Source organism: Lepeophtheirus salmonis, chromosome 2 (assembly GCF_016086655.4).
Source record: "Lepeophtheirus salmonis chromosome 2, UVic_Lsal_1.4, whole genome shotgun sequence".
Taxonomy (NCBI): domain Eukaryota; kingdom Metazoa; phylum Arthropoda; class Copepoda; order Siphonostomatoida; family Caligidae; genus Lepeophtheirus; species Lepeophtheirus salmonis.
In genome coordinates this window covers 11,572,464-11,586,071 of record NC_052132.2, presented here as the reverse complement: position 1 = coordinate 11,586,071, position 13,608 = coordinate 11,572,464, and the positions used below count along the sequence as shown (strand labels likewise).

Here is a 13,608-nt window from a genome sequence, read left to right as displayed (position 1 = left end):
TTATAAGAATACAACTATGAATAAAAATATGTAGTGATATTATTGATAATTTTATTGTACAGAAAATATAACTAATGTTCATATTGACAAATAAACAAAATCTTTTAATTAATATTCGTTTTTGAGAGAAAATATAATGCATAAGTCCTGCATGTCTACTTTCTTTCTAATATACAACAAATACTTTTTAAAAGGCGGCAAAAAATTCAAATTAATGAAAATACGATAAAGACGTTGAAGCCATCCTTGTATAATTTTAAATCCTCTAAATTATATTATTTATATAAGGAGCCAACGGCTTAAAATAAAGAATGAATTAAACGAATGTGAAATGAGAGATTCAGCATTTTACATTCCTCTGATAAAAGTAATAAATAGTACATCTAGAAGTAGATAAGCCATCTAGTAATTTACAGTCCAACAAATTCCAAAGGTTCCTGGAGTAATCGACACTGATCACATATATCTGCGAATTCTCCAGAAATGAATCTACAACTTTTGGTTCGTAGAGTTCCCTTAAGTTCTACATCGTCATTGGTCATTTTAGCTAGGAAAGTTTCATCGACAGTAATGCATTCAAAGAACTTCCTAATATCAGCATTCATCAAGTGTTTATTTGCACTTATATACTTAACTCCTTCAACAAGTTCCGTATCAGGGTAGCCGAGGCAAAAACGCAATGAAGCCACTTTATCCAAAAGCGAACCAACTTGTTTGTTTTTGCGAAACTCGTCAAAGACCTTGCGTATTTCACTACCATTTAGAGTCACTTTAGCCTCTAAATTTGAAGAAATATCGACTTTGTGCACAACAATTGTGGTTGCCTGTTGGGACCCAACAAATTTATTAGGTGGACTTGTATTAAAAGATTGTATCTGGGGACATACAAAGTGACACCCTGTTGCATTCGTTGACTCAATTTTCCAAACAGATCTTTGATGGAAATGAGACAAAGACGAAAGTGTTTTCAGATCATCCAACTTGGAAGACGAAGATCCACTTGACGACGACTCTTCCATTCTTAAAGCCTCATCTGTTAACACTGAACGATTTATAACTAATTTATTCAAATTTCCACATTCAGAACATGTATCGCTAACTCTAGATTCAGCAAGAACTTTGCAATTCTTGGATCGAACGGTTCCAGCGTAGGTCCTCCCATTTTGACTCGAACCAATAAAAGTAGAGTCGACTACTATTTTAGAACAAACACTCTCAATGTTGTCAATATCATTGCCCGAGCAGTCAACCAAGCCTTTCCCAACAGTTTCAACTAATTCAGGATTAAATGATCCAAAACATGGACGCAGAGTCAAAAACTGGTATAAAAGATTAAGAATACCACTTTCAGAAGCACTATCAACAATATCCTTTAATAGTTTTGATGGAACTTGTTGCTCATTTATGAAAAATGCAAATCTTAAATCAGGCTGAATCAAAAACTCATAGCTAAGGATAGCAGCTACATCAGGATGAATGAAAGACATTTTACGAGCAGAGCCGTATCCAGGATTGATAACTAGTCTAACGAGTTCATCATCAATTCTTTTGACCTCCCAATCTCCAATCATTCCTTCACGTGAGTTGGATAAAATTTGAGACTTAATTGATGTAAACTCTGACGTAAAAGCAATAGTATTCGACTCCTCAGACAGTGAGAGGGACGTTTCGCTGTTTTGAGGAAGTTGAATAATATCAAATTCGTCTACTTTAATTTTTTTAATAGAACCAGGTTCAAAATTATCTTCATCTTCCGTTTCGGTAACCAAATCAATCAGCTCCACATTTGTGGCTTTCTTGTTGGGATTCTTCAAACACTCTAAATAACAATTGATTAAATATTTGATTAGATTGCTTCGGAACTTTTCCATTTTGACTCGAATTTTCAACTTAGGAACTTCAACATTGATGGCAGCAATGATATTCTCCCACTGGTGTCTTACACCAGAATTACTTCGGTTTGCTAAATCTCCATCCAAATTCATTAATATTAAAAGAGCATCTACAGATATATAAGCGTAGTCATCTCCACAGTCTGAGAAGAAGCAGTCTTCAGTAGAAAATCCTCTATCTTTTAAAGGAGCACTAGGATATTCATATATATCATATTCACTATTCTTAAAGCTCGAAGATTTATCATAAAGACCAGAGAGACTATAGCATGTATGTCTTAAAAGGTATAACCTGTTTCGGTTAAATTTACAAGGAATCTTTTCATTGTTCAGAATAACTTCATTTCCTCTGGACATAATAAGGCTTCCAATAGATGATTGAATTGTTATTAACAAAGAAGTGTAGAACCTTTCACGATTTTCGAGACAGACCATAAGTGGGTTTTGAGAGTCTAGAATCAACAGAACACCTTCCAATGATATATAGGAATATTTTTCTTGACGACTTTGAATATATGAAGTATTCAAATCTAACCCACAGTTTGTCAAAATTACATTAATTGGCTCAAAACCTTTGGGACCAGACATGATAACTTTTTCTAAGCCTAAATGTTCGAACAGGCTCTTCCTATGAATATAAATCATATCATTCTTGATGCGATACTTTAAGCGAGGAAAATCACATCCGACGGTAATATTGTTTGACCTAGATCTCTTTGTTGTTTTCTTCTCATGAACTAGACCATGTTCCTTGAGGGAATCTAGAATTTCATTCATCAGTTTACTTTTATCCTTAAAAGGACCAAACTCAGTTTGAAAGAGCAGTATCACTGCATGGAGAGAGATAAATACATATTTTGATTTGCCCTGCTTTAGAAAGCATGAATCTACATTGATACCTCGTTGGGACAGCAATTTGTTCACAACGAAGTAGGCTTTAGAGGGATTATTATCCACATAAGATGGACTAAATCCAACAACTTTCATTAACTGTAGCGTATTCACATACACTGTGTTTTTACAAGATTTAAAAGGAATAGGTTCAAAACTCTTCAAGTTTAAAATTCTATTTGTTTTCAGGGACTCTTTTTGACTTTCCAGTTCATTTAAACGTTCAACAAGTGCATCTTTAGACCCAGAATTTGCCAAGAAATCATGTTCAAATAGAACCTTTAAGGCTTTAGTTGATATGTAACATCTTTTTCGTCCTTCATATAGAAATGCGTCATCCAAACAAACGTTTGAGTCCTCCAGTATCTTATCAATGACTCTGTATACTCTGTAGTAGGGTCCACTCTGGTTTATTTTGAAAAGTTGAAAAATAGTCTTTTTATCAAGATAAACTATATCATTTACAATTTGAAAAGGTACTACCAAGTCTCCAATGTTCAAACAGGATTTATTATTAGAATCTACTACGTCAAACAACAGATTCACATTTTCAAGGATACCCTCATCTTCAGAGTCGGATCCATCATATCCATCACAGGAACCTCCGGCTGCATCCATTACATTTTTTTTATCTTCAGAAATAAGACTATGGAGTATTTCTTCATTTAATTTCTTCAATTCACTAATAAGTTCTTCAGGATTATTAATACTTCCACTAAGATTAACATACATCTTTTCTATAAGACAGATAATATAATCAACACTGATATATTTATCAGTCGCTTTTTTGAAAAAAGTAGGGAAAAATGGGAATTTGATTTCTGGGTTCAAACGTGCAAACTTCTTTATCTTTGGTATGAATCTGTTTGGTTCATCAAAAAAATTATTAGCAATTGAATGAAGCTCTAGATATAGATTGCCTTTCTCTATTCTAGACCTAATTTGAAAATCAAGAACTTTAATAACTGAATTTCTGTGCTTCTTCTTAGATATCTTTGGAACTACTATATTTTTCTCTTTTTTATCAAACTCAATAGTCTCTTCTATATTACCAACATCAGTTGAAGGTGAATTTTTACCTGATCCACAACCATCACTACTGGTTCCAGACTCAATACCAGACTCTTCCTGGTGAATAGGTAAATCATCTTCAGACTCTTCTTCCTCAGTTGTAGTACTGACTTTAAAATAATTTTCACATTTTTCCTTTAGCACAAAAGCATCATCAACGATGCACTTAATAGATTGTAATAGAGACGTGTTTTTCACACTATCGGCAAATCCCATGTGAACCAAAGTAATGAAAGCTTCCATTGAGATATGAGTTCTTCGATTTCTAGGATTTGATTTCGAATAGTTTCGGCGCTCTAATAGATAATGCTGCTTTGGATCCATTCCAGATGATTCTAAAATTTTGTCTGATTTACGATAGTCAGAACATCGAATGACATACATCCTTCCCAATGCAGAAAATGCGTTACATTTGTCAAGAAATATCTGATCCTCTTTAACAATGTAGCCAACAGTTTTGTCAGCTAATGTTAAAATATGATTAAGTCTACAGCAACGAATTGTGAAATGATACTTTCTACCACAAGCACTATCACAAATTTCAGTGCCAATGACTTCACCTTTTTTTGTTTTCTGATTGATCAGAATGTTCAAATTTGATTGCTTCCAAGTCGGACTTATTCCCTAAAATATATAATGAAAAATAATATAATTTAAGGTTAATAATAACATAGGGGGAACACTCATTTTGTACAAATAAATTCAGATCAAAAAAGGAATATATCTTTGAATCCATGACTCTGTATTATGAATAAGTTACACAAGGTCTAAAGAAGAGCGTCGTTTCTCATTATTCAGCCAAAAAATGGCAATATTTCGAGTTCAGAACAAGATACATAATTTTTTTTTAAATACTATATAATCATAAAAACACAAAAGTTTTATTAATCCTATTTTCAATTTGGAGATTGATTTAAGGGTAAAACATGACCCTGAACGATAGTCTCAAATTACTATAACCACACCAGATACTTCAGAATTCAGATGACTGAGACAAAAATTGAGTATCAGTTTTGGATTTTGCGCTCATAAATTAATTTGATTATTGTCTTCAATTCATTTGTACAAGATTCCCCTCCCCCTAATTGCTCCCCTGTGTAATTAAACAAATATTTGTATTCAATGTGATTACCTTGAATGGCAAGAACTTCAGCTTCAAATTCATCATAAATTTGTTTCTTTTCATTGACAATGGAGTTGACCTCATTTAACAAGTGATCAAAAAGAAGGCTTAGATATTTCTTTTTTTCTTCATCAGAAACAAGTACTTCCGCTAAATACTTGAGGGCATCCATTTTGATATGAGAGCGATTGCCGTACCACTTTTTAGCTCCTACTGGTTTTTTGTCCTTTCGAGGTTTGAATGCATCTTCACATGAAATATTATTGGTTTCGAGTATCCGATCTACTTCTTTCCACTGATTCGTCATGGCTATTTTGAGTTTACCAATGAGAGTGAAGGCCTCAAGAATGTCTAAATAGACTTGACTCCCTTGAAGAACCTTAAAGGGGATGTGAAGTCCATTAATTAGGATTTTATCCTTGCTAAATGACTTGTCATCAAGGCGTAGATCCTTTGGGTAGGCTTCAAAGGGTTTGTAGTGATTCAACATATCTTTGAGAGCTCTCTGAGTGAGTCCAGTGCTCAGAATAATTTTAAGAAGATTCCAAGAGACAAAAGGACGGTTCCAAGAGGCAAGGAGAGAATTCATCTTCTTCTCTCTAAATAGACGATCCACACTCAAGGACTCAGAAAAGAGGCAATTCTCCAGAGCTTGTCGCTCAAACATAACGTTAGACCCGTACTTTTTGCATGCAAGAAAATGTCCGGAGGCCTCAATGAAAAGAGGTGATCGCTCACAAGAAGAGCAAGTGGAGGAGGAGGAGGAGGAGGGAGCCTCTTGCAGCCCATAGGAGGACTTTTTAAACACTTTAGAGCCTTCGTCCATCCTGCTTCACTCTATCTCTAGTCTTGCCAAAGTTTTAGCAATAATTGGGCTTGAAAATAGTCTTAAAATTAAAATTAGTCTTATCACTTCTCCCATTAGCATCACTAGGCGTCACATCCATCTCTACTAAAACACCCCAAAAATCTTTTATAGACCTTCGTTGCCGTAGTACGGATGCTATTGAAATGTTTTCCATCTTCAAACACTCAATTCACAAGCTGAAACTAAACCAATCATCTCTCATTTACTTTACTCATTAAATAATAAATACAATTAGTTATTACTTAGTACTAAATACGTAATTCACACTTTGACTTGACTCGCACAAACGATAAACTTCCCTAGGAACAAAGACTTGGCAACGAATCACACCAATAACTATTCCGTCTCACTTAAACCTTTATTCAATAGCAAAATCCCACGATACCATTAAATAGGAAGACTGAGAAACGAAGACTAACGAAAAAGAGAGTTGCGTACCGCCCAGTACTCCATTACAAGTTTCTCCTCTGCTGTCTACGATTATTGGCGCACTCTACAAATTCTAGCAGCGTCTGGACCTCCTTCCTCAACCGTCTACAACTGCCTAGAACAAACTACCGAAACGCGCCTCTAAGTAGAGTCGTATATATATCTTTTTCCACTGTTAGATGTCGCTTTTTATTATACTACAGATGACGCCACTTTATCCTTTTCCCTTATTACCTACGTCGGTATATATCCATATGTAATAGCCAGGGAGAAGAGAGAATCGACAGCGGACAACAAAATACATAAGATAGTTTTGTGTTAGCTAGGAAACGTCGTGACATATGTAAGTTTTTCATCCTTATGCAGAACTCATCTTGTAAATTCTGTAAAAAGGGTACTTTCATAGAGGCTGCGTTGTTAGTTATGGACTAATAAACAACCCCCTAGCGAACAAAAAATGAAGTATTCATAAGACAACTATTTCGTACAAATATAGATCACGTGGTGCTTCGTTTCGCCACTTTGTTTTAAAACTTTATTATTATTCCCACATTTCTCTTCTTCTTTCTTTTTGTTCTGCCCATATGTTTCAGCACTAAGCAGCAGCGCCTCAGCTTCCTAGCTCTCTGCATACTCTACAACTTTATTTCATTTATTTGTCTGCCGGCCCTCCTTATCTGCTGCTTGTATGAATATTAAATTTAAGATTTATGATGAATCTAGTTACTTTTATAGCTAACAACTAGCTATATATCTTGGTCACACCCTCTAAAATGAGCTATCACACTATCATTTGACTACGCATATCTTCGACCAATAAAGTGGCTAAACTCCCTTTTCTTTTCTTTTTCTTCTTTTTTTCCTCAACTGCTCTTCCTTTTCTTTCGATCTTCCTACTAGGTAAGCCACGTTTTTTTCTATCCTCTGTTTTTCTATTCTCTGATTCCTCTTCTATCACGATCCAGATTTCGGTTACGAGCTCATCATGCAAAACGAAGCCGGACAATACGTAGATATCCTTATTCCCCGCAAGTGGTATGTTACACGGACTGGAATATCTGTGAATTTTATTTGATTATTGTGATTGTTTCAGTTCCGCCAGCAACAGAATTATTTCTGCCAAGGATCACGCTTCCATTCAAATCAATGTCGCTGATGTGGATGAAGCTACCGGAAGAATGACAGGTACCTCTAAGACCTACGCCATCTGTGGCGCCATTAGACGAATGGGTGAATCCGATGATTGCATTAATCGTTTAGCCAAAAAAGATGCCATTTTGTCGAAAAAGTTCTAAATCTGTCACAATTTCTAAACGCGAATAATAAAACTATGGTTGATTAATCTGTTTCAATTGTCTCTCTTCTTTTCCTCGCGGATAATTAATTTATGTTGAAGCAATATAAACATGCAACTGTTAAGTTATCTATATACTATTATTTGAACTTATGCATTGTTCTAAGGTTGTCAGTCCACTCCCGAGTGTTTGTCGGTATCATGATCTACTTGTGCTTATTATTGGGTCCAATATTATATAATTAATGTTAAGTAGTAGATGTTTCTCTCTTTTTTTTTTGGGGGGTGTAATGTTCAAAGATGTATAACTTCATAGGCATTTTATTTTTTATTAACATTATTTTATTAGTGTCTCAAGTGATTCACCTTGTTAATTTAACTCAAAATAATAATTATTTACAGCCTTATGTAGTTTTATGTGTCAGTCTTGAATGAAGATTTGAGAATAATATATTATGTGAATGATTAACTCTCATAACTAGATAATTAAAGGTAGAACTACCGAACTCCAGTATTTAACATTGTTATTTTACTGAAAAAGTGAAAATATGTACTAATTACTTAAATAAACTAAAATTTTAGAGCATATGTATGTTACTTAAAGAGATAAAATTCAAATTTTGAGTAAAGTAAATTAAACAGATGAATCTGTGAATTGTCAGTATGCATCAATAAGAGCTATTTTTAAAAGTTAACTCCATGATAGATGACTTGGTTCGTAAAACGATGTATGTTCAACCTGCGTAGCATATTACCGGTTACTTGTTTAATTTTACGAGGCCTACTGCACACTCAAATTATTATTTCAGGTTCGTTTTGTTTATTTAATATAATATGAAAAACATTTCAAAGTGTATTTCTTATTAAACTTTAGATTACTTTATTTTTGAAGTTTTATATATGAACTGTCCCGGTGAATTTACTTAAATTTGTCACATTATAAAATATGTTGGATATCCCTGTTCTAATGAAAACCCACAATTTGCGATTTTTTTTGTATTTTAAGCATCAATTTTTATGATGGTGCTTAACATGGAATCTGGGTTTTTATTGTTAAATTTTCATTTTTACGGTTTTTGAAGACAACAATGAATATAATTTACTTAACCGTATTTCAATCAGCAAAAAAATATTACTAATTTTAAAAATTGCAAATATGTTAATAAAGTAGTGCAGTTGGAGCTTTTGATTTAAAATGTTACGGGTTGTCAAATTAATATACTATTGTAGCAGACTATAGTTAGAGCGTAGAATTTTTCTAAATCAACAAAAAAATTACATCAAAGACTCGTAACACTAAGAATTTGAATTGTTCTTAATATGAATATTGACTCGTCTTTTCATATTATAATAATAGTTTATTCCTGAGAATAGATTCAATATTCAAGAACTAATCTTAAATTTTGTGAAAAAAATTATACATAGGTAAGTAAAGTAAGTTTTTTATTGAAAAAAAAAAAGTCTTCGGTTGATAGTCATTCATGGGATTTACTGGAAAGAGATACGATACTTTTCATATAATTAAAAATCTGTGTAACAGACAGGCGAAGTTTGAAATTTATCCTACGCGGGGTAGGGCAAATTGTATTAATTAACAAACACATATTTTCATAAAATAAATTTTGAGGATCAGGGGGGGGGGGAGCTCCTACAAACTCCAACTATGTTAACAAAGTAGCAAACGAGACACTAATGAGTAATGTCCATCCATATTATTTCCATTATATGAGTTGCACAAACTTTTACAAAGAAAACTACGGTTTTAGGAAATTGGTAGTAGTTAATAAAAAAATTCCTAATATATTATTAACTAATGTAACGAAATTTAAGAATTGGACACAATGATAAATTTTACTCAAGGTTGGTATATTACTCGACAAAGGTGCTTACAAAGGATTTCTTACCATAAACATTAGTCGCTCAATACTTAGTACGCAATTGAAAACTTTTTAAACGATTGTTACCTGTTTCTTACGGCTTTCTATGGACTTATTACACGTATTAGACATTAGTAAAAACATAGTGGGCATATTGCTGTTCCCTCATAGACAAGATATAATTCAGCAATTTCCTTAAACATCAATTATCCATTAAGGACAAAGATATAGGTCGAATCAATTAGAGACTAATTCATAAAACCTAAATAGTAACCCAAGAACATCATTGTATTACCATTGCGGGAAATTGAGCTTAGAAAAAGATATTTTTTGCGGATATAAATCCAATCTAAAAATGTTTCCTCTACTCCTGTAAATGTTTATTAGAATTATTTTCTAAACTTGAAATAGTAAAAGGTTTTCAAAATATTATGAATATAATAAAAATTAAAACATCACAGAGAGATAGGTACATACCAATAATAATTAATAAAGCCTTCTTATATTCGTTAGTGTACAAAGTGTTAAACTATCAATATTAAAAACAGTCTGCATCATAAGTTTTATACAACTCATCTTTAGTTTGTAGTATATCATTCATGAGTCCTGGAAGTCCATATATAACATCTACGTATTCATCAAAACAGTTTTCTTCATCGCATTGCTTCCCCATTTTTTTCAAAAGCTTGAATGCTTTTTGTCTAAGTCGTTTTTCATGATCAATTTTTGCAATTTCAAGGGCTACTAATGCCAAGGGGTCATTTAAATGACTTTCCCACATATCCAGGATAATTTCTTTGACCTCCCAATCAAGATCATTTTCTAGAACGAAAATTGAAGTTTTCTTAATCATATCAGACATTTCCAAGATGCTCAACAAGTTTGCAGCTTCACGTCGAACGATTGCTTCAGTCTCTGATTCAAATATCAATCTAAAGAATTTTTCAATATCCGTCGAATCTATAATCTTTGAAAGACCCAAAGATCCTTCACATAAAACAACAGAGCGGAGAACATTGATAGATGCGGCTCGAACAAAACTGTTTTCATGTTTTAACTGCAAAGATATAAATCCTTTGAGGGGTGGAATGCCTTTTGTTTGATTCAGTAATACTAATTTGGAAATATAAAGTAGAAAAGTTTCTTGTATCTCCCAATATCGACACGTTGTATGCCGAAACCATAAATTGGAATTCATTCGTTGGTTCGAATTTTCTTTTGATGCCAACTTTGTCAAAATTTGTAGACATACTACACGATGATTGATTTCCAATTTCGGTGATAACAGCAAACCTTCAAACAGTATTTTAATATCATCCTTTACGTTAGGCTTAAAAAAGTGTCCACAGGCCTCTAAAGTACAAGATAATATTTTGCGATCAATATAATATTCTTCAGGATCTCTTTGTGACGGAATCCCATCATCATCATCTATATATGACTTTAATATATCTTCCAGAGTTTTATGCACAAACTGATAGTTTATAGAAGCTCCATACCTCACAAGACCATCAACCACTCTAAGAGAAATGCGTGGATCAGTTACTTTTAATATCTTAGAGAAATTTTTTAATAAGGATTGTTTTAATTCCATTCTTGGATCAGACAAATATCGAGAGAAGTACTTCAATGCATCAAAAAAGCAATGAATGGACATATCCTCTGGTAGTTCCGTGTCCTGTCCTTCGAATAGGATTTTTAGAACTTTACAATCTGTAGAATCAGAACTTTCTGGAATCATAGCCCCTATGGCACGTAATCTTGGAGCCTCTGGAGAAAGTTTCTTATTTAAAATATATCTCAGGACTAGAACAGAATGTTTATCTCCTTTCAATAAGAAAGGAGTTTTCAGCATATTTAAAGCATCGAACTTAATTTTAACAGGACTACAAGCCTGGAAATGATGGTCGATATATGAGGGAGGAACGTTCACAAATTCTAACAAAACGGATATTGTATCTGAAAACTCTTGATCCATGTTCGTAAATTGAAAAGCCAATATCTTAGGTTTTATTTCTTCCTCTAATATTTTAGTTTCTATAACAGGGATTAGGTAGCGTAAAATGGAAATGTAGTGAATAGAATCAGATATTGAAGAGTCTCTGAGTCCAGAATCGGTCCATAAACGTTCATGACATGACTTATCCACTTTTTGAAACAAAACTTTGGTTTCTGAACAAAAACGCCAGATAAAAGTTACTTCTTTAACAGAGCCATCGAGAATTTGCTTTAAAACCAAACGATACCTCTCGATAAACGACTTTTCCTCCAATTCATTTAATTTCATTTTATTTGAAAATTGTATCTTCTTCCATTTATCATTTATGAATATTATACAACAAATAAGTTATAATAATATTATTTGGAGGAGCACAAGCTCCAATCACGCAACCTGTTGAGATGAAAAACTTTTTTTTGAAAATTTTTACTTGGTACACTCATATGAGCTTTGTATAATTTTAAGGCGATAATATTGCTCATAGTTGTAATTTTATATCAACGTCACGTGTACATTAAGAAACTCACTCATTTTGGGGTAATATTTGAAATCCTAAAAAACTTAAGGTATACAACTCAAAATCAAAATAGATTTCTGTTAAAAAGTTTTCTATCTTAAATTTTACTTCTTTTATAAAATTCATTTTAACTATAAGGTAATCAGACATTTCTTGTTCTAATTCACTCATCAAATAACTTTGGATTGAGATGACACATCCAAATTGTAAGCGCCAAGGAAATACATTATTTTTAGAACTGTAAAAAAATTAATTTTTCTTTCAGGGCATAAAAATAAAACAATATCTTCTGATAATTTATCTCCGTGACAAAATAAATTAAAAGTTAGATTCCGAAATTTATTTATATCGTATGATATTTCTGGTACACCTTCATCTTTGAAACAAAATAACATTATAAATGATGCTTCGTTAATGAAACTGATATCTTTCGGAAGATAAAAAATAAGACCATCAAACGTGTTGTCTATCGTTGGTTTTAAAGTTATTTTCTTAACTACAGGAATAATTTTTTCACATCGCATAGAAATTTTTTTCGTTCTCTTCTTTTAATGCTTCATTTTTAGGAGAAATTGAAGGGTAGGTCTTAGGCTTATGTCTTTGTGTTTTCTGTCCTTCAGGAGTGTAAAGATAATCTCTTTCGTTAAAATGTAATGAGCAAACTAGAATTAGACGTGGGTATCTATGAGGATTCGTGACGGGTCAGGTTGATATATTTATGCTTACGAATTAAGGATTTGGGTAATTGATGTAGTCCTACGCCAGAAAGTAGTGTCCTATCGGCTCCAGTTCGACACCCAACATAAACACACTTGTTTACCATAATGAACGAATTATTTTATTATTACAATATTAATAATCTATTAAACAAATGTAATAGATATTAATGTATAAATGTAATATTTTCATACTACATAATCTTGTACAAACACGAACTGAAGTTGATAATTTATTTTAGAAAGGGCAAATTAATCCATTTAAATAATTAGTTCAATATTTTTTTGCCAATTTACTTTAGAAAACCTTTAAACAAGTATCTAGTTTGATTTTGAGCTGTGAACGTGAAGTGAGTCTATCATTTTCGCCTCAAAAACAATTTTTGACCATATATAATGGAATTATAGACCAACAGGAATTTGTCATAAAAATTGATACAACAGGTTGCGTGATGGGAGCTTGTGGTCCTCCAGATAGTATAGTATCTCATTGATAATACATACGTCATAGCCAAATAAACAAACAATAATATTTTTTAAAAAAACGCGGAGAAGGGAGGGCGAAATTCCCATCGAAAACCATCAAATTACTCCGTTCCTATAAATAAATATTTAAAATACTTGCATTACTGAAATTAGGAGAAAAAGCTACATCAAATAAAGTTAATTATCTCCTTCAAATCTATTTTTTTTAAATCCTTTAACATACCTAGTAATTTAGTATAACACAAATTCGTATGTATAAGGACAATTCGTATTAAACATTTTCATATAATTTTTTTTTTCTCTATAAAACCATTTCGTATAAATTTATGAGGAAACGGGGCACATACTTTATGAATTGTCATTTTGTACCCCGATTGTTGGGGGTGTTTTCAGGTACCGCTGTATCCCAAAATGGGATGCAACCCAACGCTGATACTTGAAAACC

At 32.8% G+C, this 13,608-nt stretch overlaps 2 protein-coding genes and 1 long non-coding RNA gene across 3 annotated transcripts; 1 reads left to right on the top strand and 2 right to left on the bottom strand.

Moving 5' to 3' along the window:
- Nucleotides 1-37: 37 nt before the first annotated feature.
- On the bottom strand, nucleotides 38-6,416 carry LOC121132471 (uncharacterized). The gene is made up of 3 exons (XM_040727879.2): nucleotides 6,088-6,416; nucleotides 4,987-6,027; nucleotides 38-4,478 (listed from the first exon to the last, which is right to left on the bottom strand). The coding sequence occupies exons 2-3, from the start codon at nucleotides 5,059-5,061 to the stop codon at nucleotides 411-413; spliced, it is 4,143 nt and encodes a 1,380-aa protein (XP_040583813.1). The 5' UTR covers nucleotides 5,062-6,027; nucleotides 6,088-6,416; the 3' UTR covers nucleotides 38-410.
- Nucleotides 6,417-6,838: 422 nt separating this feature from the next.
- Nucleotides 6,839-7,616, top strand: RpS21 (ribosomal protein S21). Its single transcript, XM_071886602.1, has 2 exons — nucleotides 6,839-7,309; nucleotides 7,368-7,616. The coding sequence occupies exons 1-2, from the start codon at nucleotides 7,260-7,262 to the stop codon at nucleotides 7,567-7,569; spliced, it is 252 nt and encodes an 83-aa protein (XP_071742703.1). The 5' UTR covers nucleotides 6,839-7,259; the 3' UTR covers nucleotides 7,570-7,616.
- A 4,807-nt stretch (nucleotides 7,617-12,423) lies between these two features.
- LOC121132257 (uncharacterized) lies at nucleotides 12,424-13,154 on the bottom strand. Its single transcript, XR_005869288.2, has 2 exons — nucleotides 12,688-13,154; nucleotides 12,424-12,623 (listed from the first exon to the last, which is right to left on the bottom strand). It is a non-coding gene; the product is annotated as an uncharacterized lncRNA (long non-coding RNA).
- Between the last annotated feature and the right edge of the window lie 454 nt (nucleotides 13,155-13,608).